We start from the raw sequence: 25,263 nt of genomic DNA, 5'->3' as shown, positions 1-25,263 counted from the left end.
CACGCGCTCAGCCCCGAGACCAAACCCCGCCTGGGAGGGCAGCCTGTGTGTCTCACATGGGCTCTGACAGCCAGGCAGGGCCAGCTTTATGCCCATTCAAGAAAAATGAGCCGGGCTGAGTGGATGCAGCCACTCCTTCCTGGTGATATTTGGTGACGGTTTCAGCTCTGGCAGCTCAGCGAGGCTTTGCCAATGGAGCACCATCCGTGTGGAAGGGGTCCCTTGGAAATAAAGCTCATCTGCTGGCGCTGTGAGGTGGATTTGTAGCTAAACAGCCTTTGATTGATTGAACTCACCACCACTGAGCAATTTTAACTCAATATCAGATGAGTAATCCCTTGCCACCTGCACATCAAGGCGGGAGGATCAGCAGGGACATGAGTGCTCTGTGGACTCGCTGCCTCTGGGAGCCTTCCCACACTGTTTTTGCTGTGCTGACCTCATGGCTCCTATCAGCCTGCCCTTTTCCAGCTTCCTCTCCCTGATATCTGTCTTTTGCTCCATATTTCCTCACGTGTTGAGCAATCACCTTAAGCCTCTCTCCACATTTGTAGGATTCTTGTTTATCCCCCCTGCATGGCGCAGGGGTCTGACGAGGCCCTGCTTTCCTGTCCTGCCTTCCCAGTTCCTCTGTTTACCTATGACACAAATTGGATTTGTTTGCCTTTTTTAAAATGCAAAACAACTCAGTACTACTAGGAGGGATGTTTTCTTCTCTCCTTTCTATTAATTTCTCCATGGTCTCAGCCATCTTCTCCAGGTCTTACCACCTGCCAAGGGCTTTTCCTCTCTCCTCTCCATAGGCAATGTATAAAATTTCTGCTGGAAACAGAAATTCCCATCTTGGGGGAGCCTGGAGTCTCCCAAAGTCCCTAATTTGTCCCATACTGGCCACTGTTGTTTGTAGGGAAATAAAGACTTCAATCCCAATGGGACACAGAGGGGAAATGAAAATTGCTTTGCCACCCCCACCTCCCTGCACTCCCCCAATGACCCCTCTCCCCTCCGTGATCCCACACTCTTCCCTCACAAAGCAAACTCTTCCTGGATTATATTTTAATATCTGCAAAGCCTCAAGTTTGAAAGAAAAACAAACGTGAAACCAGCTCATGTGAAAAACAGAGAGATGGCCTCTGTTGCTCCTGAGAGTCGGTATAGGAGCCACATGGAGGGATCAGGGTGGGCAGAGCTGACAGACAGGCACTGTGTCAGACTGGGGACTGGGATATCAGGAGCTTAAACTGAACAGAGACAGTCGCACAGTGCAAGGGGAGAGGATGATTCCAATCTTGGGAACTCAGCTTTCTTTGCCCACACATTTCTGAGCCATATCCCTGAGCATTTATATGTATTCCTGGTAAAAGCAGTGAGGTGGCACTGCAGGGTCTCAAGGCTGGGGAGAGAGCATCAGTGGGAACATGATCCTGTCTCCTGAAGAAAAGCCTCTCTGCAGCAGCATCCCACCCTACAGAGGCTGGGATCAAGCTGGAAACAAAGTCTTGCTGTTCCCTGAGCTCTTCTCTTTTGTATTTGACCCAGTCTGGGGAAATGACAGCTTGTCTGTGTACAGCCCTCGCCTAGGGAAGCTCCAGCCCTGTTTGGCCCTGGCTCAGAGCTCAGGCTCCGGGAGCCCCTGTAAAGCCCTGATGTGTTTTTCTGTTTTGCAAAGGGATGGGGCTGTTACAAAAGGGAAGCAAGGTGAGAGATAACGATAGAATATGGTTTCCTCTCCCCTCTGAGCTGCCAGCTTGACTCCAGCCCAGGTCGGTAGTGGAGGATGCTGCTGCTGCTGCTGGGTGCCTGTCCTACAGTGTGTGCAAACCTCTCCTGGCTGCCCGCCCACTTCCTATGGGGCAGGTGGCCGTGTCCCCTCCATGGCCTTGGCACGCTCCCTGAGCCCTGTTCCAGAGGAGCAGCCAACAGCCAGCTCATTCCACAATAAAAGCCATGTCATTCTGAGTGTAAAAGACAGGATAACTGCTTAAGGATGCCCTTTGTCCACCTGAGTGGGCAACCCACACCTAGGATGCTATTCCTAGGTGGAGATTGCTTTTAATTGGCTAATTGGGCAACACTTGAAATAAACCCAAAAGAAATCCCCTTAGCCACCTCCTTAGATCTGGTCCTTCAAGATCAGGGAATGGGGCATGAAGGGGACCCTCTGGGACAAAGGACAGCAGCTGATCTGCAGCAACAAGAGGAGCAGTCAGTCTGTCGAGGACGTGTAGTTCCTTCCAAAAGTACAAAACGCATTGCCTCCACCCTTCCTGATGTAAAACTTTATGAGCCATGGGGAACAGGAATAAGGAGTTTCCTCATTTTTTGCTCCCAGATTTTGATGATGATCACTAACCTAAGTTTTTTCCCAGTGGTATGCAGGAATACTGCTCAGCTCTCCACCACATCTCAATGTCCCAGCCTACAGACCACTTGCTTGTTTCTGGGCTCATCTTGTTCCAGCAGGGCAACAAGTGACACAGGCTGTACCTCACAAACCAGGACAGCTCCTCCCAGGGCACTGAGTGCAGGGCTAAAATTGGTTATTTTCTTCCCTTCCAGATAGGAAAATTAACTTTCCATATTTTGACTCCCTATCCTTCTTCATGTAAGTAAAGCTCGCTCTGAAGAAAGGCTCTTGGCCTCTTTGGGCGCTGTGAACATCTTTCCAACTCCCTTGTCTCCTCCCTGGGCTCTGTGTATGGGACAGGCACAGGAGACTGGGGCAGGAACACTGGCTTGTACTGGCCAGTATGTCCTAAGGTCACCTGGGCTCCCCAGGCCCCCTGCTCATGCACATGTGACAGTAACTTCCAGGGAACTGCTCAAAACCTCAAGGAGTGACCAGCACTGAGTATCTCAGTGTGATATTCCAGCACATGGATGGAGCTGGAAATGTGCATGGTGTGGGGGCTAGTCCCAGGCTGAATTATCATCTGGGGGTTTCTCTGTGACTGCCTGATCTGAGGAAAAATGTTCTTAATTCTCTTGTTGAGGATTTTTTCTGTCTAGTCTACTTTAGAGTTTTAAATATGGTCTTCCCAAAGGGATCATCTGTTCTTGGTTAGCTACCATGAGGCCACCCCACAGCACTGGTGGGCTTCAATGGCTAGAAGAACTTGTCATAAAAGACTCTGAGCTACCCAAAGGCTTTTAAAAACCACAATTTTAATGAAGTTTAAGAGTTGGATCTGAATGCTTTTGAACAACGTGATCCTGAAGCGGCTGGGCTAAAACCTATTCATGTTGGAAAACCGTTGCTGCGTGTGCCAATATTGCAAGAGCAAATATTGACTTACAAGTATTGCATTTGCATCTATGAAGAATCCTCACTCTCTTGCTGAGTACTGGTCCTTTTCACCTGCAGCCTTTCTCCTGAATAAATTGCTGCTGTAAATTCCATTGTTTGTTAACATCCTTGTCCTCAGAGTATGGGTGTGCTTTTCAGGCTTTCATGGAAACACAAAGAGAAGATCACCCTTTTTATACAGAGAATTATATTTTTTTCTGGAGAATTTTTGAAATTTGTGTTTTCTGTTGTTTCCTTATATGCTTTTGGTGGAGCTCTGTGTGACTAATTCTTCCTTCATCTGCAGTTGGGCAAAATTATTCCTATTCTCAAGAGACCTGAAAGACAAGAGCCTTGGGTTGGGAGGGAGGCAGAGTCCAGGCACATCCCTCACCTCTGGTGCAGCTGGAAGAAAACTACTCCAGCCACAGATGTCTCAGCTCCTCTGCCTGAATGGGAGTGAGCCCAGCAGCAGCAGAGCTCCTGGGGCTGTTCTGCAGCCAGTGGAGGCTGAAGCCAGGTTCACTTCGAGATTTGTGCTTTGAACTGTGCAACAATCTCTTCACACTGGCCTGAAATAAGTGTTCTGTGTGCCCAGACACACCAGGGTACTGCTCATAATACTGCTTATAAGGCCAAGAGCTGATCTGTGACAGAGGCCACAGAGCAATTAAACTTGCCAAGTGCAAATTGCATTGCAGTGACCCTACGAGCTCCTGTAGGGATGAGAGGTGGTACAGGCTGGGGAGCAAGGAAGGCTGGTGGCTTCTTGCTGGTTGCTGTCACCAGAGGAGGATGCGTAGATGGGCAGTGGAGGAACCCCCAGGTATTTGTACTCACAGGGAGATGAGACACCTCCAGAAGTTATAGATCAGCTCCATCAGGGTCCAGCCTAGAGGGTGCTGTACTTCAGAATGAGATCATATCTATTAAATGGCTTTCCCTGCCTAGGAAACTTCATGGCCTGGATGAAGGCTTCCCAGAGGATGTTGTAGAGCAAGCAGAGCTCTGTAAGTTGTTGGGGAGAATGGGAAGGACGTTCTAATATTGAGCTCTTTGCACCCACCTCTGTTTACAGCAGAGGGGTTGACATGACCTGCAGCACAGTGCTGGGCTGAGAGGCAGCAGAGCTGCTGTGCTGTGCCTTGGGGAGACAGACCCCTAAGCAAACCCTTCTCCCCAGAGGGGAGGCACTGGGGCCCTGCAGTGTTTCTGGGTCGCTGCAGTCTCAGAGGAGCTATTCAAGGGGAAAAACACATGCACATTCCTGAGCACAATTCCTGAACACAATGCAGCCCAACGCCAAACGATGCTGTGGTCCAGGAGCATCCTCGGAGGAGGACAAAGCTTTACAGGAATACCTGAAAGAGGAAGACTGTAAACTTCCAGTTCCTCCAGAAAGTGGAAGACAATAAGCAGCCATCAAAAGGCATTTCCTGCCCATCTATTGTTTCCCTCTCTGAGTCTGATCATGCTTTGCACATGGTCTACAAATGGACAGACTTTCTAATTATAGCACCAGGTGAAGAGCTGCGCACATATTGTGTGTCAGAGCCTCGGAGCAGTCACTGAGCAGCTGAATGAAGGGGTTTCTTGCAAATGTTCGTGGCTGGCAGCATTTCTCCGTCTCACAGCTGGCCTCACCAGCCTCAAGAGCTGTCACAGTCTCCCACTCCCATCCCCAGTGCCTGCGCACCTTTAGTCCCGCTGGAGGCTGGTGTGGAGCAGGAGCTGTTCCCTGCCCACTCTCCAGGCACACACAGCACCTCTCCTCTCCAGGTTAGGGCACCAGACCTATCCTCCATCTCTGCCACTCTTTACCTCATCCCATTTCCTGGCCCCAGCTTTTCTGTCCTAATTAAACGGTAAAAACACGTGGGATCCAGGCCAGGCACGAATGGTTTCAGCAAAGCAATTAGCCCTACGTGAGCGAAGAACAATTAGCGCGGCTCTCTGGAATTCGGCCATTGTGCGGCTCATTGTATATTTTTGCCTTAAAAGGGGGCCAGCACGTTGGGAGGGGAGCGAGGGCCCCCGTTCGCAGAGCCGGGCTGACATTTGCACTATGTTAGTCATGCTACATGTCAACATTTTTGTGAGCTTTCCAAAAACAGAAATTCTAATGGGATGTTTTAATCCCATCTTCACCCCCGCACGTCCCACCCCCCCCGCCTTTCCCCCTTTCAGCTCCCACCTCCCTCCTCCTCCTCCCTGCCTTGCACAGCGCTAATACCATCCCCTCTCAGCTTTGGCTCCCGGAAACCAAGCGAAGCCAGAGCAGTGAAATTCCTATTTAAACTTGCATCACATGAAAAATGAACTGTTGCTTTTAATCCCTTTTGCAGCGGCAATGGGAAGGGAGCAAACAAATTTCCCAGGGGTGCAGTGGGGAAATTGGAAGGGGTAGGCTTTTGGAAACACCAAGGTAAGCTGGGGGAAGTGGTGGGTGAATATTGACTCACTCATCTGCCTATTAAAAACCCCTCAGCAGCTAAATCGGGGCACTTCAAGGGCAAGGAAGAAGCCAAGAAGTTGTGGGGGCCCAGAGAGAAGCCAAAATCCCTGCGAGCAATCAACATTTTGAAACAGCTTTTGCAGGAACACTTCAAGGCCAGAGTGCCACACATATCTGATCTGGGTTGGATGCAGAGGGTGTGCACAGGAGGCTGTGGGACCTACCACTGCTCCAGGGCCAGCTGCAGGCCCTGAGATGCTCAGGTCTGAGCAGGGAGTTCAAATGCATCCCTGATCCTTCTGCCTAGCTCTCTCTCCCCAGGAGGTTTCGGAGACCTGGAGCTGTAGGTAGCTGTGGCCAGGAAAAGAGTGGCCAGTGTCCCATCATAGAATGGGACCAGCTGCTGCATCAGATGTGGGCAAAACCATGAGATTTAAGGAGTTATTAAGGCAGGTGCTGGTCTGGAGGTGAGCACAGTGGAGGGTTTGTCTGGGATGGGCTCTGGGAGCAGCTTGCCTATGGTTGCTGTTCCTTATACATATAAAAATAATAATAATAATATATATGACAGTTTTTCTGTTGCTGTAGGCTGGGCATGGGGTTTGTTGGGCCTTTGCCCATCCAGTCCAGCCCAGTATGAGATTTAATTCCTGCTTTCTCCTTGGGGTAATCATCAAACACTTCCCCTGACATCAGCTTCTGGCTCTTTTTCAGAAAGGCAATGGGGAGAGGGAGAGAGACAGCTCACAACAGGAACATGAGAAAATTTGGGGCCAGAAAGCATGAGAGGCCAAAAATTAAAGGCCAGGAGCTGCAAGCTCTGCTGACCACACCTCTGGAAGGAGCTTGGGACAGGCTGGCCATCATCTACAACACACTGTGATTTCAGCTTGTTGTGCTCCTGCTCTGCCTGTACAGATGGACCCATACAGACATACGCAGGCTCCGTGCACATCCCACAAGGGAATCTCCCAAACAGGCACCAGGCCAGGAGAAAGGAACCACGGGGTCTCTGCCAGTGTCACCTCTTGGGAAACTGAGGCACAGTGAGCTGAGCTCAGTCAGTGGAAAGCTGCTGCCTCACTAATCTCCATCTGTCTGTCCAACTACCTGAGCACTGCTGAAGGCTCTGGCTCTATAATAATCTCATGCAGTGCAGACACTGACACTGCTTATTTAATTATTGTCTTTTTCCACCCCAAACTCATGCTGCCAGTTAGTCTAAGCAGTGTGCAGCGGCAAATCTCCAACCCAGGGCAGCTCTAAATCTCCCTGGTTTGCTCTCAGGGTCAACACCAAATGAGGCACCTGCAGCCAGAGACTGCTGCATCCAGCCCAGCATCCCTGGCTGTGTGACTCCCCCCATGGCCCAGCAGCTGTACCCATGAACAGAAAGTTCTCCTGCCCACCAGCCCAGGGATTTTGGGGTGACAAAGCCAGGTCTGTGAGGCTATTCCTCACAGAGGGGTTACATTCAGCTGATTTTGCTAGTTCAAGTTTCCTTTCCCACACGTTTTTACCATCATTCCATGGTTTTAACATCAAAATTCCATTCCCCAAAGGAAGAAGAGGAAAGCTTCCCTTGCACACCTTACACTGCCAAAACTCCCCTGAGATCAACCATGACCGTGAAGCACTGGGAGAGGCATTAAATCAGCAGCGGACACCCCACCAGACACCCCTCTCTCCACATCTACCTCCCCTCCCCTGGGCTGAATAGGGAGCATGAGAAACCAGGCTGGGCAGGGACGGCCCCGTGCCCCTCGCTTTCTTTCAGGATCAGAGCATCTATGGGGCCGCCTGTGTTCCCCCAGCTCCTCTCCCCCCGCAACACCGGGAGCTGTAATCTGGAGGCAGTGGGCCTGGAGATGGAGAAAAATGCAGGAGTTGGGAGGGGGAGACAGGGACCGTCCCTTCCCGCTACCACCATCGCCAAAGCCCCGAATTCTTAGACCTGGAGGAGTCACCACCAAATTCCATTCAACTGACAGAAAAGAAATCAAATCCTTTTAAAGAGAGCCCACTTTCTCCGCAAGAATGCTCCCTCGGCCTTTTGTTGCAGGGCTTTGCTTGCTCCCAGCAGCTCAGAGGAAGCTGCTCCAATACATTAACCAGTTTAACTTGCTCGTGACCCCCTCTGCCCAGCGCACAATGAAACTCCTCGCCCGCTTTTCTCCCTGGCTCCTTTTCAGGAGCTAAATCCCCCGCTGTTCCCTGCTCGCTGCCTCTCTCACTCAACCTTTCTCAGGCCTCTGCTTCAGCCCCGGGAAAATAATAACGCTTTGCATTTGTATAGCCCCCGGCCCCGTGGGATCTCACAGTGCCCTGGATGGATTGAATCGTGTCCTCCCGCCCTGCCGAAGGGACCTGCAGTCCCAGAGGTGGAGGGGAAAAGCGATGTAGGGTCTGAGGCCACGGAGGGTAGAGGGGGCTTGCAGCAGGACCTTGGTGGTGCCAGCGCTGGAGCACATCGGGGATGGGGACGTGGGGACAGTTCATCATCAGGAGATGCATCATAGGCACTCATTGCAAGAGATTTGCGTGCTGGGCAGGGAGATGCTGACATGCTCCGCTCTTTGCAGCCACCTCAAAGGCACTGCCGACCCTCTGCTACGAGGGCAACAAGGTTTTCTATTCTGAAGGTGGTTAAAAAAGCCGCGATAAATGAAAAAGCGGAGCCCTTGCCCTGGCCCTGAATAGCGGAGCCTATCAGACAATGGGAAGTTAACCAAACCCAGAACGGGAGCGCAGAGCTCTGCCGCGGGGCGCTGCCGTTTTCCTACCAGTAATTGATGCAAAGTCTCTTTTGTGCTCTCAGAAAATCCCAGAAAAGAAAAAGCGGGGGGTGAGAGGCAGACCATGGGCAGGATCCAGCTCCTGGGCTGCCCTCCTCCGACATCTCCCTCCCAAACCTGAGCTGCACAGCTGGAGCAGTGGCCGCCCGGCCGCACGTCGGGGCCGAACCCAGTTAAATACCCCCGACAACACGACAGCGGAGAAGTCGGCTCCTGACAGAGCTTTTAACCCCGATCCGACGGAGCGCGTAAATCGCTCCGGACAGACAATGCAGCTTTGCAGCTCGAGCGCGGCATTTCTCTTGGATGACCTGAACACTTTATTACCGGGGATTTATTGACCATTTTTAGCAGCCCTGAGAACCTGGGAGCCTCTTAGGGACCACCTATTGAGTGCCGGGGTCAGGCTGCGAGCAGGGGCGATGTGCAGAGTTTAAACCAATTTAAACCGACCTAATACCGTGGTGGGGTTGAAAGGGAGATGCCCCACGTGCAGCCCCAGCCCTGGGTTTGGTGCGGGGCTGAATCCAGCTACATGCAGTGGAAAACTAGTCGGAGGTTTCAGTAAAATTAATTTGAATTCGGAGTGATCACATCCTTGTGATCTGGGGGATTTGAGCAGAATGTTGTGTCTTGGAACCAACCCTTTGGAGTCAGCCACCCTGCAGCCATAGTGACCCTCACCTCACATCTCAGTGTGGGGAGTTATGGACTGTGTCCAAAATGGGATCCTTTTTGAGAGAAGCAGTGAGATGCTCCTCCTGGTCCAGCCTTGGCATCCCTTCTACAGAGTAGCTGTGACAGAACCCATCTCCCCTGCCCCTTGTATTTATAGACCACCCGAATTTGTCTGGTCCTAGAGTCACCCCTGTTGGGCTTAGGCTTTTTGTACCCAAAAATTGTCTGCATGCCAGTGAACCGGGCACCAGACGTTCCCGGCACCATCTTCCTCATGCCCGCTTCCTGCTCCCTGCCCCTCAGGTACCACCCTGTGCCCACTGCGGGGAAAGCAGGGTGACTGCTCACACCATCGTTTCCCCTGGGGACACAGTGCCTCGCTGCCAGCATCCACGTGGCAGGTGAGGGCCGAGCCAGGAGGAGAGGCGCCCGGAGAGGAAGTCTGTAGGGATGCAGCCAGTGGCTGGACAATCCCGGGGGAGTCTTCTTCTGGCAGGACAACGCTGCTGGAAGAACAGCTTCCCTCGCCGCGGGCCCTGGGCAGCCGGGCCGGCCCGAGTGACGCGGGATGGGTTACAGACAATGCTGGGAGGCTGGGACAGCCCTTGTGCCGGCCGTGGTGGCTGCACAGCAGCTCCTCGAGCCGCTGCATCTCTGGGGAGCGGCGCGCACAGAGCCCGGCGCGCACAGAGCCCGGCGCACACAGAGCCCGCATTGTCACTTGTCCCGCCGCGCCGGCTGGGACCCCAACATCTGGCCACAGTGCGTGTCCCCAGCCAGTGCCGGGACTGCGGGAGTGGCAGAGCAGCTGGTCGGGGGAAAAGTGCCTTTCCTCCCCTTTTGGCTCCTCGAAAAAGGGGCTCTTTCTTCATTCAGGGTTTTGCTGCTCGGGCTTTTCAGCTGCCTCTCGAGCCGCGGTTGTTGTGCCATCGGGTTGGAGACAAAGGGCGCCCAAAAAAAAAAAAAAAAAAAAAAAAAGAGAATTGAGACTGGAAGGCTGGGCAGCAATAGCGGGAAGTGGGGAGTGTGGGATTCGGTTCCTGTGTTTGTATGGTCTAGCTGCCTTTTTTTTTTTTTTCCTTTTATTATGGGACGCTACTTTGGCAACCCAGGTCTGTCTCCAGATGTGGGCAATGCCCTGCAAAACCAAACCCCACAGCCTCCCGGAGCATTTCTAGCCTGGGATCATGGTTCAAGTGCTGACCAGGAGAATACATAGCCTAAAATCAAGAGAAGGCAAATGCTGGGGCTTGCCTGAGGAAGCAGTTTCCCTGCTTCATCCTGCCTGGTATTATGGTATTGTTTATCCAGTGCCAGAGATGAATGGAGCACGTGACAGCAGGAAAAATGCAAGTTGGACAAGGTCCCTGCCCAAAAATGCAGCAGCCCCTCATTATGGCATTACATTGCAGCCCAGGCCCAAACCCAAATCCGCCTCCCCGTAGCAGCACACTCCCTGGGAAAGAAAACCCCAAGAGGTCACTGCTTGCAGAGACAGAGGATAAGGGGGGAAAGAGGCCCAGGAATTCGGTGCCAGGAAAATATCAAATTGGTGGCACATTCAGGACCAGATTTCAACCCAGTTTTCTCTTTCAGTCACCACTTCTGCCACTGTCTGGCTGGGAAAATGGTGTCTCATTTAAAAAGGGATCATTATCATAATTAGTAATCACTGGGAGCAGGGGGAGGGGGCTTCTAGGTACCTATGTAACATTTATTTTCAGATATCCCAGCACTTTGGGGCTCTCCATCAGCTTCAAAGCACGGTGCTGTGCTTGGGATGAGGTTGGTCAATTCTGGGAGTCTCTCCAGGTTTCCCTGAAGAAGGGATGAGAGCAAGCGCTCCTGGCTCCCTGCCTCCAGATTTACCCACCAGAATGGAGCTTGGTGGAAGTGAGAGGAGTCCTGTGGTTTTTGGGGGGTTGGTGTGTTTGTTTTCAAATATGCTTTGCCTCAGAGGAGGCTGATGGGACAATGCCCGGAGTTTGGGCAGGCTGGTCAGCTTTCTGGAAATCTCTTGGACAGGGCTGTGAGAACATCTCGGCGCAGAGCTTTTGGGAACGACAGCTCAGGACGGGGAACGCACCCGCTGCTGCCGACAGAGCAGCGAACGATGCTCCCAGCTTGCCGGGGGCTAGATGAGACCACAGTGTCCCCATCCCCGGGTATCAAAGGAAAGGGAGGAGGAGGCGCCGGCACCCTGCCCGCACCCAGCCGTGCGCTCCCGGCCGCGGGCACGGAGACGCGCAGGGCAGAGCCCGGGACCGGGCAGGACACGGCCGGCGGAGCCGGGACGCGCGTAGGGGCTGGCGGGGAGCACCCGGGGGTCGGAGGGGCGCGGGCGGTCCGCGGGCAGGGCCGGGCGGTGCCCACGCCCCGCGTGGGGCGGCCCCGGGTGCGTCCCTCCCCGGGCGGGGCGGGCGCGGTTTAAAGGCGGCGGCGCGGCGGGGGCCGGCGGTGGCGGCGGCGCGGAGAGGCGAGGAGCGGAGGATGCTGAAGAGCTGCGGGAGGAAGCTGCTCCTGTCCCTCGTGGGCTCCATGTTCACCTGCCTCCTGGTGCTCATGGTGGAGCCGCCGGGGAGGCCGGGGCTGGCCCGGGGGGAGGCCGGCGGGGCGCAGCGGGCGCTGCAGAGCCTGGGGGCGGCGGCGGCCGTGGCACCCCCGGCGGCGCAGGGGCCTCCCGGGCTCCGCAGCTTCGCCGATTACTTCGGGAGGCTGAGCCGAGCGCGGCGGGAGCTGCCCCCTGCCCCGCCGAGCCCCCCGCGGCCGCCGGCCGAGGACATCTCCCCCCGCGATGTCTTCATCGCCGTCAAGACCACCAAGAAGTTTCACAAGGCGCGGCTAGAGCTGCTGCTCGACACCTGGATCTCCCGCAACCGCGACATGGTAAGGGTTGGGGACAGGGATGGAGACGGGGCCGGTCCCCACCGCGGGCCGGGATGGAGCTGCTCGGGACGGGCTGGACCCCGCGCTTCTCCGCCGCGGTCCTGGCCCTTCGTTCTGTGGAATCCGGGTTCTGTCGTGACCCAGCAAACACCACCTCCCTTTCCCCCCTGGGCCCGGTGGTATTCCGAGGCTGGCTGGGCTGTTCTGCAGCGAGCTGTGTTTTTGGGAGAGTGAAACGCAGCGTTGTAGGGTGAGTGATGGAGAGAGCCCGACTTTGGCTCCTCACACTTAGAAGCCTCCCCAGACTCTGCTCTGGGGTCCTTTCCGCTGAGTACCTCTCATTGTAGAGCCGGTCTGGACTTTCCTCTGGTGAAACTGAGGTGTAGAGAGGTGCAGCCCAGCCCGTGGGTGCCACAGCCCAGGTCTGGCCCCTGCAGTGAGGTGCCTGCTGCTCGAAGGAGAGACACCCAGTTTATCAGCCCAGGGCTGGGAGAGTGCCGGGACGTGCTGAAGATCTCGGTCTCTTTTCAAGGGACTGGGCAGGACTGGAGTGGCTGGGAGGTCTTGTGGGTCTGCACCAGCTCACCCACACCGGGGCAGTTCCAGCGAGTCTGGTTCCTGACCTTACTGATGTCCTGCCCAGAGTCCTGGAAGTGCCTTGCTCTGTCCTTCAAGTACTGAAACAAAATTCAAAATTCAAAAAAAAAAAACAAACCTGTTTCCTTAGGAAATGTGCTTTGCCATTTGCCCTTAAGGCACTTTTTCTACTCTTAGACAGCTTCCCAAAAGTAAGTTATGTCTGGTCCTAACCTTTTCTTCCTACTGTCTTCACGTGTTTCCTCCTGGCCTGGAACTCTTTCTTGCTTGAAAATCTGGAGTGGCTGAGGGTGGAGGCCATGGGGAAAGGCTCGACCTGCCCCTGCCCTCCTCACCCAAGTCTGGGGAACCTTGTGGGATTTCGGCTCCTGCATTGTACGCCAAGAATTATCTTGCTACGTTTTTTTCCCCTGTGAATTGTGTGGGGGTTTTTTTGCGCCTTTTTTTCTCCCCTCAGGTTTCCTGGACTTGGCAGTGGATCTGCCACTTCTCCTTGGTCCACTTATTTAATGGAAACCTCTTTTATGCTCTGCTGTCACTGCGAGGGGGTGGTGAGTGCTGGTGGACTGAAACGCTCTTTGAGCACCTACAGATGATCCTGGGAATGGCTGCTCTTTTTTTTTTTTTTCCTCCTCCCTCTTGTGAGCTTTTTTTTTTTTTTTTTTTTTTTTTTTTTTTTTTTTTTGTGTTGAGCTTCGTTTGTCCGTTTGGATTCCCAGAGCCCCAAGGCTCGGCTCTCACGCTGTCCCCCTGGGCAAGCTAACAAAGCCCCTTTTCTCCTGGCGCAGAGAAAAGGCTTCGCAGCCTCTTGTGTGGCACTTTCCATGGGAACGAGGGAGCCGGAGCCGGCCGTGTCCAGGTCAGGTTGCCTAGAGATGAGGGCCATGAAGCCAGGGGGGCCGCAGCCCGGCGAGGTGCCTGCCTGACATGCCAAGCCGCTGAGTGACGGCTCTTGTACAACACTTGAGGACAAGGAGCTGCCGAGAGAGCTGGAGGCAGCACAAACTCCTGCGGAGCAAAGCAGGGCTGTGGGGATGTGAGGCAGAGGGGATGAACCCGCGCTGCTGGAAGTGGTCGGCTCCACTCTTCCCACGCCAACCCAGCCACTGTCTCTGGGAAGCTCTGAGGCACCCAGGGCTTCCCCAAACTTGACATCAGCTTGGGGATTTTTGCCTGCAGAGTGTGGGATTGGTGCTGGGGGGCTCTTCTCTCTTGCTTCCCTGCAGTTCCTGTGCCTCTTCCTTGCCTGGCCCCTTGCTTTCCATTCCAGGAGGGTGATTGGGTGGCGGCGGGGCATTGCCTTTGCTCAAACGTCTCTCTTGGTCTGAGTCAGGCCTGTCTCTGCTCATCCTCTCTCACTCTGTTTTCACTAACGGTGCTCACCAGCGTGGGGAAGCTCCTGCCCAAGGGCTGACAATCTCCCTTGCCTGATGCTGCGTCTCTTTCTCCTGATCTCCTCTCATTCAAACCCCAACCTCCCTCTGGCTGCTCATTAGCCAGGCAGGAGGGGTTGCAGACACTGCCGAGAAGGGGTTAAATCCAGCAGGTAGCTCCTGCCTGGACCTTGGCAGATAGGGGGACAGCCATTGTGTCCTTCCTTGGCTGTTCTTTGTTCTGCCCACAATAGTCCCTGTTTCCTGCCCTCTGTCACCTCCAAGACACTGCAAAGGGCACCCCCTTCTCCTTCCTGCCTCTGCACAGGGAGAGCACATCCCTATTCCCTTTTAAATCTCCTCTTTGGGTTACACAATCCAGGCTGGACAAGCTGATTTTGGAGGATAGTTATGGTTTTTTCCCCTCCTTGCCGTATCTTCAGGATGCTGCAGCGAGAGCTGAAGAAACTTTATGCTTTAAAGGAAAGAGTCGGGGGGGAAATGGAGAAATTCTGGACAGGAGCAAGTCCAAATCCACCAGCTCGGCTGATTTGCAGCGACGGAGTTGCCAAAGACACGTCTGCTGCCCCTGGGGTTACCCTGAAGGCGGCTGGGTGTCCCTGGGGCACCCCAGAGGCATGCAGGCAGCTCGGCACACGCCTCGGAGCCTGCCAGGGCTCCAGCCCGGGCCGCCGTCCCGGCAGCGTGGGATCCGCTGGCTGCCTCCTGCTCGGCGGCGCGGTAATTGCCGGCTTTGAAAAATTCCTGCTCTCGGGGCAAAGGGAACGGGTTTGCCTTCCAAAGAGCGCGCTCCTCTGATGGCGGCTCCCAAGTTTCTCTAGCACCTTGGCCAGGGTCCCCACCCACATGCTGGAGAGTGCTGGCATGCGAGTCTCTCTTGCACTCCCACCAGAGCGGCTGAGAGCAGGGACTGCTCATCTCGAAGCAGCTCCGCGGTGCAGCTGCCTCCCCCCAGCCCTGGGCTGGGTGCCAGGGTCCGCTGAGCACTGTTGAACTCGGATCCTGTGTGAGGGTCCCTCCCTGCTGTCCCCCGGGGCAGCCTGTGTGGGTTTAAGGGGTGGGGGCCCCTTAATTGCCTGTCCCAAGCGATGGTGCTGTCCTTGCCCATAAAAGCCCTGGAGCCGGTGAGCGGCGCGTGGAGCACCAGGCGGGAGGGTGGGGGACCCTTGCCACACAATGAGCTCATTGTTTGTGAGGAGGTTATTAAAAAATTATAGCATTTAAAATTACAGTGGAGGATTCTTCCTCTTGCTGAAAGGAGCAGGGGGAGGAAGGGCCCGCGGCCCTGCAAGCCCCTTCCCCGCCTCTGCAGGTCCCAACCCTGGGATCCTCTGCCACCACAGACCTGCCCCCTGTCCTGGGGAAAGCCATCACCACGGATGGGAGCTGCTGCCATCGTGGCATGCTGCCATTGCAGGGACATTGCTGTCACACTGTTCCCAACTTGAAGAGGGGTGGGGATTTTCCCCCCTAAACGCCGAGGCTGGAGGGAAAAGAAGAATATTGCTGTGAGAGACCCAAAGCTGGGCCGCTCTGGCAGCATCCTGACCTGCTCCAGAGCCCCTCGCCCAGCTGGAGACTAAGCCCAGCTGCCCACTGCCCCCCCCTCAAGCCAGCGCTTCTTTGCTGCCTCCTTTCCTCTGCACCCAAGTGGGGTGGCTGTGAAAAGGGTGCTGGAGTGCTCCATGCTCTCCCAGCATGGGGAAGTGAGATGTGGCACAGGGTCAGGATTCGTGCACTGCAGGGTCATGGGATGCCTGCCTGGCCGATGTTCCCCTTTTGGTGGGTGGGATGGTGGCAGGCATGGGATATGCTGAGAATGTGTCACCTGGTAAATCACAGAACCACTCGGCCAGGCAGCACAGAGGGCCACGATGACCCCGGGGTAGCCCTGGCTGGTGGGACTCCTTGTGCAGCACCCAGCCATGAGCAACCCACGAGCTCCACCAGCGGAGGGGAAATGAGTCACTCTGAAAGGAGAAATAAAGGGGAGGCAAAAAAAAAAAAAAAAAAAGGACAAAAAAAGCCTTCCCCAAGGGTGAAGAGGAGGCAGTGGGGGGCTGCTGGCTCCTGCCTGGCTCCTGGGGGGCTGGCCCCATTCTGGGGATCCCGGGTGCCGCTCAGTCCCAGCCGCGGGGCTGTGCATTGTGCGGGGCTGCGAGGAGCGCTGGCAGCTATTGTTCAGGAGAGATTTGGCATCCTGTGTTTCTTGAAGCTGCAGTTCTGAGAACAATGAGGTTTCCTGCAGGGGCTGGGGGTGGGGAGGGCAGCGGGCCTTTCCTTTCTTGCACCCTGCAGGAAAAATTACTGCGGGGGGGATCCAAGAGGTCCTTGCACCCGTCGGTGCTGTGGCTGGCACAGGGGCCAAGTGGGAGAGAGGTGGGTGTAAGGGCTGGGAGTGCTTTCTGGCCGAGGTGGTGGTTTATAGGTGACAGCTCAGGGATGCTGGCTGCAGGGATACAGGCTGTCCACTTGTACCACTATAAACTGGATGCTGCCCTCACATCTGGCATCCACACGGGAGATGCCAAAGGTGGATTCATGTTTTTTACTTGTTCTCATCCTTTCCTGGCCTATCCCCTCCCAGACTCGGCTGTCACTTCTGCCCGTCTCCCCTCCTGCAGCCCCAGGTGAAGGGCCATGCAGTCAGGGTGTATCTCCCCTCCAGGAAACATAAATTCATTACAAAATTAATTTTAAAAACCAAGCCTTTAATTGTTTTAGTTTTAATCAAATGTCATGGTGAGGTTGGGAGGGATGTGGGAAGCCTGTGAGGCCTGAATAAGTGCCCACATAGGGTGACTTGCAGCTGTGTGCCCCTGTTCCAGTCTCTGAGGTGCCACCTGGTCCACCTGCACCAGGAATATTACACAGATATGTGTGGGGAGAGGCCGAGGGGAGATGCCTTGGTAGGATGAAACGTTTCAGAGCAGGCGAGTAATAAACAATTGTCCCTGTGGTCTATTTATAGAGGCTGTGTGCAGGATTAGTTGTGGGGTTATTTTTGGAGCAGCTGAAGGCAGTTGCTGGACGGCGCTTCTGAGTTAATCAAGCAAACATTTTCTGTCTCGCCTGTGTGCAGGCTGTGTGTTCCCTGGCCCCCTCCAGCGAGGCTGAAACCTGGGCAGGAGTGCCAACCCCCCTGTGTGATAGGGTTTTCTCGGGCATTCTTGGATGCTGTCATGCTGCCCTCGTTCAACTTGTACCCCAAGCAGTTGCCGGACCCCTCCCTGAGCACCTGGGGGAAAGGGGGACCAGCAGTTGTACCCCGAGTTGGTTGGGGGTGACACCCCCTCCTCTGCACATAGCACTTGTGACACCCCAGCAGTGATGTGTCCATGGAGACACAGCAACCACGGGCATCCCTGGCCCTGCAGCTGATGGGTCCCTGTCCCCCAGCTGTCCCCACCTCACCAGCACTTCCCCATCCCCTTTGCTCAGAGCCTTCCTGACCTCTGTCCCTCCCCACAAGCCAGGCTGCATGGCAGGCTGTGCATTTGTGAGAACTTGCCTTCCCACCTCCTCCATAATTTTTTTTCTCCCACTTTTTCTTTTCTCCTTTTCAAGCCCCAAAGGTCACTTGTAGCCCCGTCCCCTCCCATTGAGCCTGGCTGCAGTTCTGGGCTCTCCCCACCAGCCCCGACTGGGGACCTGAGCAAACAGGGCTGGGTTAACCAGTGCAGCTGTATGCTAATGACTGCTGCCCGCTTAACTCTCCTCGCTGAGTAAAGTCAACCCACTATTGTACCCAGCTCCTCAAACAAGCCACAAAGCCCCAGCGCGTTCCCGGGACCGGCTGCGGGGTGGCACCCAATTTCCAGCTCACTTGTAATTCACCATTCTCAGCGCTCCATCGTCCCCCCTCTGCTGCCTCCTGCCTTTCCCCCCTAGCCCTTTTGTCTTTCTTCCTTTGCCCTTTTGTGCACGTCTGGTTTTTAATAGCGCTTGGCAGCTGGTTGTGGTTTCTCTCCTCCAGCTTTGTTTGCTGCCCGCTGATTGATGGCGATGCCTTTCCCACCCCCTGCTCTCTCCTTCTGCTTCTCGTCCTTCCCCAAATCCCAGGCCCGGAGCAGCCCCTCCAGTCCTCCTCCCTGGGTGACATATGCCAGGAATTAGCTGTGTAAATAGAGGAGTGCAGCCGAGCAGGCAGCTCCGGGGCCCGGGGAGGAGGTCGGGTCCTGCCTGGCACTGTGGGATTATGCTGGAATGGGGCGGTGGGGGACCAAGTGGCACTCACTGGCACTGGCTCAGCCCCCCTGGGTAGGACACAGGGAGAAGAGAGGAGTCATGGAGGTATTGTGCAAGCGGCCAAGGACAGCCACGTGCTGTTGACACAGGTGGGGAAGCGGCTGGGAGTCGGCGCCATGGGCAAACACACCTGCCTGGGCGGCTGCTCTGGCAAACCCCGGCCACGCGCGCCGGCTCAAGTCTGAAATCCCTGCTCAGATCAGGCCGCACTCTGCACCTGCTCCCCTCCATGCCCCCGCCTCTCCTTGTGCCCCGTGGCCCCCAAAATCTCCCTGCCAGCTGCTGCCCCGTGCAAAAGGCAAGAGGATGGGGATGCTCCATGCGGGGGCTGGGGTTTGCTCCGGAGCGGAGCTCAGCACCCTTCTTGTCTGAAAGCTGGGTGTGTTGTGTGGGTGCCCAGCTCTCCAGTGCCACCTGGGGCTTTGACAAGGGGGAAGAAGTCACCACCAGCCTCCTGGAGGAACTGATCCCAGGTGTTGCCCAGGGGTGCTGTGTCACAGCCAGAGCCACATGGTCTTAGCTCCTCGGTCCTCAGAGGTGCCTCGTCTTCTCTTTCAGACCTTCATCTTCACTGACGGGGAGGATGAGGAGCTGAAGAAGCAAGCACGTGAGTCTGTGGCTCTTGTCCCTTTCTGTGTGTGATCCAGCCAGGTCCCCTGAAAAGCTCCCACCTGTGGAGCATGGTTGGTGTGGGGCCTGTCCTGGAAACTCTGAAAAAGGCCTTGCCACAGGAACCCGGGTTGAGAATGACACAATTTGTTTCACTGATAATGCTTAAAGCACCCTCTGCCTGGGAACCCTATCTGGGACAGTTTTACTTCCCAGTCAGCCCAGCCCATACCCTGCATGATGGTGCTGGGGATCACAGTAACAGGGTGGGGTGCCTTTGGATCACTTTGTCCCTGGGGTGAGCCGGGATTGATGGCAACGTGGACAGGGTTTCATGGGAGCATTTTCCGGGCTGGGGTCAGCGTGGTCTATTCTCCCCATGCAAATGACTCTTTTTCAGGCTGGGAAGTGATTGCCTTTGAGCTGGGCAAGCAAAATAGGACAGGATTTTTGCTACCATGTCCTGGGGAAACTCAGGGCTCACAGACAACCCTTCACCACCAGGGTGGCTGGGCAAGGTGATATGGGGTGGCATCATGTTTAAAACATGGATAGGGCTGATCTACGGTGCATCTGCTGCATCCACATTCCTTAATCATCCCTTCCCTTTTCTCACATGGACACAAAAGACATTTCCCCATAAATTTATCATTTGCCCAAAACAACATAGCATATGTGGGTCACTGAGCTTCAGGATCATCCATAAGTTTCCATCCCCCTGGCACACCTGGGACATATGTGATGAAGTGTCACTGAGTGCATGGGGACGCATGGGTTGCACCAGTGCTGGGTTTTGACTCCTCTTTTTTTCCCTGCAGGAAATGTCATCAACACCAACTGCTCGGCTGCCCACAGCCGCCAGGCCCTGTCCTGCAAGATGGCTGTGGAGTATGACAAGTTCATTGAGTCTGGCAGAAAGTAAGTGGTGCCCAGGACTGATGTAGGGGATGACAGGATGGTACAAATAGAGACCATTTGTGGTTTTGGGGCTGTACCTCAGTGTGGGGACTGGGGAGCTGCCCTGGCTGAGTGTGACACTGCTGTCACTGCAGATGGTTCTGCCATGTGGACGATGACAACTACGTGAATGTGCGGATGCTGGTGAAGCTGCTCTCCAGCTACCCCCACACACAGGACATCTACATTGGGAAGCCCAGCCTGGACCGGCCCATCCAGGCTACAGAGAGGATCAGTGAGAACAAGATGGTGAGTGTGGGGAAAGTTTGGGGCTGGTGTAATTTGGGCTAGGTAGAGAAGGAGCTGTTGTCTCACTGCGTTGGTTCCCTTCTCTTGCAGCATCCTGTGCATTTCTGGTTTGCCACGGGTGGAGCAGGGTTCTGTATCAGCCGGGGGCTGGCACTGAAGATGAGCCCGTGGGCCAGGTAAGAGCATTGACGTTGCTCTCCCATGGGGACTCCTCATGGTCCCCAGGGCACAGACAGGTGACATTTTTGGGGATGGGTGCTGGACCCTGTTCCACAACCTTTCTCCCTTTACCCTTTTGGGGGTGTCTGCGGGGAGCTTGGAAACAAGCTGGGAAGGGCTTCAGTTCCCCCAAACTGACTTTTAATCAGAGCTGGGCACCCACTGGCCAACCCCGGAATCCTGCAGGGTGCCCACATCCCCTGGGCTTTGCTCCTCTGCAGCCCCTCTCTGTCTCCCCGCAGTGGGGGTCACTTCATGAGCACTGCAGAGAAGATCCGCCTGCCCGACGACTGCACCATCGGCTACATCATCGAGTCCGTGCTGGGTGTGAAGCTCATCCGGAGCAACCTCTTCCACTCCCACCTGGAGAACCTTCACCAGGTGCCCAAGTCGGAGATCCACAAACAGGTACCCTGAGTTGTCCGCTAAAAATTGGGCATCACAGCTAAGATATTGATTGGCATATGACCAAACCAGCAGAGGGGAAAAGCCCCACTGGCCCATCCCCATGGGATGATGCGAAGTGTCACTGGAGGCTTTGGAAATGGGGTGAATTTTGCAGCTTGATCCTTATGGCCACGTAGGCCACTTGACCCCTCTGTGCTTGCCCCCCAGGTGACACTGAGCTATGGCATGTTTGAAAACAAGCGCAACTCCATCCACATGAAGGGAGCCTTCTCTGTCGAGGAGGACCCATCCAGGTGAGATGGGGGTCCCTGTCCCCCCAAACCGGGCTGCTGCGGGGCCGCCACCCTCCTGTGCTCAGCTTTGCTCCTCTCCTCCGCAGGTTCCGCTCCGTGCACTGCCTGCTGTACCCCGACACGCCGTGGTGCCCCACCAACATGGTTTACTAGGAGGTGCACGTGCCCTCCAACCTCGTCCCGAGTTTCCCCGGTATCCGACGGGCATGCGGGACCTGCGTGCGGGTATGTCGGTCCGGCCTCGCCGCGAGGCGGACGGACAGACGGACGGACGTCGTTGCTGTGGTATTGCACAGTGTGTGTGTACTGAAGGCTGCTGTGCGGCCCCTTGACCCCTGCCCTGCCTGCCCGGATGCCCGTGCCCTGCCTGGTCCGGCCGGGATGGTGGAGAGGGACGGGAACTGAGCACTTAACCACTGGGCACCCCGTGGCTGGCGGGCCCCACGCCATGCGTGGGGAGCGGCCGCAGCGCGGGGCCCTGCCCCACCCCGGGCTTGCTTCCCCTTGATTTTTTTTTTTTTTTCCCTTTCAAATGTTAAGGTTTTTTTGGCGTGTTCTTCCCTTCTTTGTATCAGCCCCCCAGCCCACTACCATAACCCCTCACCCACCCCATCCTGTCTTCCAGTCCCAAAATCTCAGCAGCGAACCTCTGGCTCCCAGTTTGGATGAGGGGTGCCTGTGAGTTCTGTTCCCTGGCTTGGCAGGCGGGCAGAGGTGGGCAGGGGAAGCCTGTGGCCATGGCAATGGCTTCTCCAGGGTCCTGCAAAGCTGCTGGGTGCTCAACAGCCTCATTGGAGGGAGACAGTGGGGACAGAGCTGGTGTTGGTATTAACTCCATTTCCCAAAGCTCCCCCCACATGGGTGAAGTGTTGTCAGCAGCATTGGTGGGTGAAATATTTATAGACTGGTGTAAAGACTTTCTATAAATACAGGTGTGGGAGGAGGGCTTTTCCCGAGCTGCTGCAATGGTGTGGGCGCTGTGTTTGTCCAGGGTCTCCCTCCAGTGCTGCTCAGGCAGCCCTGCAGCCCTGCAAACGAGCACCTCGAGGTGTGCCCAGGGAGTGTGGCTGCCCCCTGAGGGGCCAGAGCATCCTCCAGCCTTGCCCTGGCTGTGGGTGCTGCCCACGAGGCACCTGACCAGCTGGGCACCTGCCACAGGCAGGCAGCATCTCCCAACCTTTCCACTGTGCTCTCGCTGATGGAGAGGGGTTTATCCAGGGAGGGAGAGAGACCCTACATCCTCCGAGAGCTGCCCTTGCCTGCCAACACCAGCCCTCTCTCTGCCCCTGGGCTGAGCCAGAGCTGAACATTTCCAACTTGAAGCTGAGTGAAAATAGCCCATAATGGGTGTGTTGTAAATATGTTATTGAGCCAGTATTTTTTTTACTGTGCCTTTTTTTTAAGGAAAAAAAAAAACACATTGAGAAATATGTAGATTTTAAAATGCTTTTTATACATTTTCTGTGGATCAGAAAAAGAAAAATCCCTGACCTTTGATAATCTGTTTAAGAAAGAAAAAAAAAATTGCGATGTCTTGTAACTGTCACTTACCTTAATTTATATGTTCCAGTATCTGGAATGTCACTCTGTGCTTTTTGTAACTAGGATGTGTTTAAAGCAATAGATGTGGGAAGGGGAACCAGCATGGACAGTGTGTTCTCAGGGACCTGAACCCGATCGTTGCCACGGTGTTCCCGTGGGAGCGGTCACCAATAAAGCGGCTTTTTTTGCTGACCACAGTCACCTGGTCCCGGGCTCCGGTGTCTCTTTATGGATGTGCTGCTCTGAACACCCCTTGATCCCCCGCAGATGTTCTCACCTCTGGCAGAGCTCTCAGGGATGCCCTGAGGAGGGGCTGCGCCTCCATCTCTTTTTTCCCACGGGTACCGGGATCCTGCTGGCCATTTGCATCCCAGGGTGTGAGGGTCCTCTCCTCCTTCCCCTTCCCAAAAGGCTGGGACAGGGCTTGGCACCTCAGGGCTGGTTTTTCCCAGGCTCAGCGGTGGGAGGGAGGCGGTGGGGATGAGGTGAGAGCCGGCTGTTAGCAGGGTGTTGTTAACAGCCGGCGGGCAGGCGTGTGCGTGGGAAGGTTGGGGGCTGCGGGGGAGGAGCCCCTTCCCTCCCAGCCCTCCCCTCACCCTCTCCGCCACAGTTTCAGCCAACACTGAGCATCCACCTGCCAGAAACGAGCCCCGGCTTTCATGGGCTGTGGCGGTATCTGTCCCCTCACTCCCCAAACCAGTCCCGTTTGTGCCACTGGTACCAGCTCCAACCTGTGCCATCCCCCCTCCTCCCTGTCTTCCTGCAGAGCCAGCACCATTTTTTTTTAATTTTTTTTTTTTTTTTCGAGGCACACTTACTTACTTCACAGTTTCGCTCGAATCTCTGGGTTATCAAGGGTTGGACCTGCTAAAAATACAGTCTGGCAGGAAGTCGGCGTGTGCTGAAGCAGCCACCCCTCCTCCCAGCACCCGCTCACCCTTCAGCCAGCCACAAAAATCAAAAGCACCCCCAGCCTCTGCAACCCTTGGTAAGGTGGGGCTCTGGCAGAGCAGCAATGCCCTGACCTGGCCACCCCAAAAAGTGCCCTGGAGGAAGGGAAGGGTGGATGGACAGCAGTGCTGCCTTCCCCCAGCTGCCCAGGGCCAGGGATGGGGTGCTGGGTGCGGGATGTGGTGCCCCTCAGCCCTCCCCTGGTGCAGGGTCAGGCACAGGAAGCTGTGACACCGAGCCCCATCTGCTCCCCCACCAGTTTTCCTATTGCTCACAGGCTGTGGTTTCGGCAGCGTGGGCACTTCCCGGCAGCAGTGCTGTCACCCTCACTGAGCCTGGCCCTCCCCTGCACCCCAGACAGCACCGGGAAATGTGGGATAAGTGCCTGTCGAGGCACTGGGCAGCCAGGGGCTATGGCTTGGGGTTGGGATGCTGCTGCAAGGAACAGGAGCCCCAGGCAGGGGTAAAGGCTGAGGTGATGTTGGGCATGCTGCAACTCCCAGATGGGGCTTAAAAAAGTAAAATTAATGCAAATAAAAATAAAAACAATTAAAAATTAAATTAAATTAAATAATAAAATAACATATACTCCGCTGAGCCTCCAGGAGAAGGGGCAGGCAGTTCACCAGCCTTCCAGTTTGTCTCCCACCAGGCTCCCAGCCTCTCCCTCCTCCTTTCCCTACTCGTGGGCTGAAAAGTAAATAAATACAGGCATTAATAAACAAAAGGAAAACAAAAGCAAAGCCTGCTGCTCTCGCATACTTGGCAGACTGCGCAGGCCAGGCTGCTTTCATCTGCACCCCGGCGCTGGTGCGGGACGTCCTGTTTACTCTCGCCTGCTCGAGGCAGCTGATAAGGCAGCTGTACCTTTTGGAGAGTCTGGTGTGTGGTGATGGGGTGGGGACAAGCCCAGCTTGTTGGGGACACTGGCACTATGGAGGGGCCTCTGCTGTTGACAGCGCTGTGCCCAAGGGATGCTCCAGCACTCTGCCTGGCCAAAGGCTTTCCCCATCTCTGGGTGGTTGCAACATCAAGGGCAGAGAGTAACACAGTGATTTAGTCCTTTTTGTTGTGTCCCACCTCCTTTTTTTTTTAATTTGCATTTGGGTCACTTGCAGTCCCAGACTTCATGTGAGTCACCGTGTTCCCAGCCTGGCTGTGGGGACTTTCAGCAGGGAACATGCACGGCGATGGGACAAACACCCATCGTGGTACTGACGGCAGTGAGAGGCACTTGAGGCTTGGGGTGGGAGGGCAGTGTTGGGAGACAACAAAACTTTTGTGAATTGGCTCCAAGAGACACTTCCAGCTGTTTTGGCCCAGAAAACTGAAATATTTGTGGGAAACAAACATAAAAGCATCCGAATCCTAGGGCCTGAGCGATACATGCAGCTGCAGCTTTGGGAGTCGCCTGTCCCACTGCTGGGTGGGAGAGTGCTGGGACCCCCATGGGGGCATGATCTACATCCCACCACCTCTGTGCAGCTGGAGGTGACTTAATCCACCACCAGCACCATCTGCCTTGGAGTGAGGGGATGCAAAGCCCTGCAGCAGAGAATGATGGCTGTAGGATTGCTGAGACTCAGCATTGGGATGTGCAGAGTAGCTCTCAACCACTGCTCCTTTATTTTTTTCACCCTTCTACTTTTTCCCACCCTGCATAACATGCAGGTGGTTAAAATAAATAGCCCAAAAG

At 55.2% G+C, this 25,263-nt stretch overlaps 1 protein-coding gene across 1 annotated transcript; it reads left to right on the top strand.

Annotated features, from left to right (window-relative positions):
* The first annotated feature begins 11,704 nt into the window (after positions 1-11,704).
* LFNG (LFNG O-fucosylpeptide 3-beta-N-acetylglucosaminyltransferase) lies at positions 11,705-21,227 on the top strand. The gene is made up of 8 exons (XM_062503615.1): positions 11,705-12,100; positions 18,898-18,946; positions 19,767-19,866; positions 20,001-20,154; positions 20,245-20,330; positions 20,616-20,781; positions 20,989-21,074; positions 21,161-21,227. Exons 1-8 carry the CDS (start codon positions 11,705-11,707, stop codon positions 21,225-21,227), a joined length of 1,104 nt encoding a protein of 367 aa, XP_062359599.1.
* Positions 21,228-25,263: the final 4,036 nt, after the last annotated feature.

The sequence above is a fragment of the Cinclus cinclus genome, chromosome 16, assembly GCF_963662255.1.
Source record: "Cinclus cinclus chromosome 16, bCinCin1.1, whole genome shotgun sequence".
Lineage (NCBI taxonomy): Eukaryota > Metazoa > Chordata > Aves > Passeriformes > Cinclidae > Cinclus > Cinclus cinclus.
The sequence above is the reverse complement of the archived record's forward strand: the minus strand, read 5'-3'. Positions and strand labels throughout refer to the sequence as shown.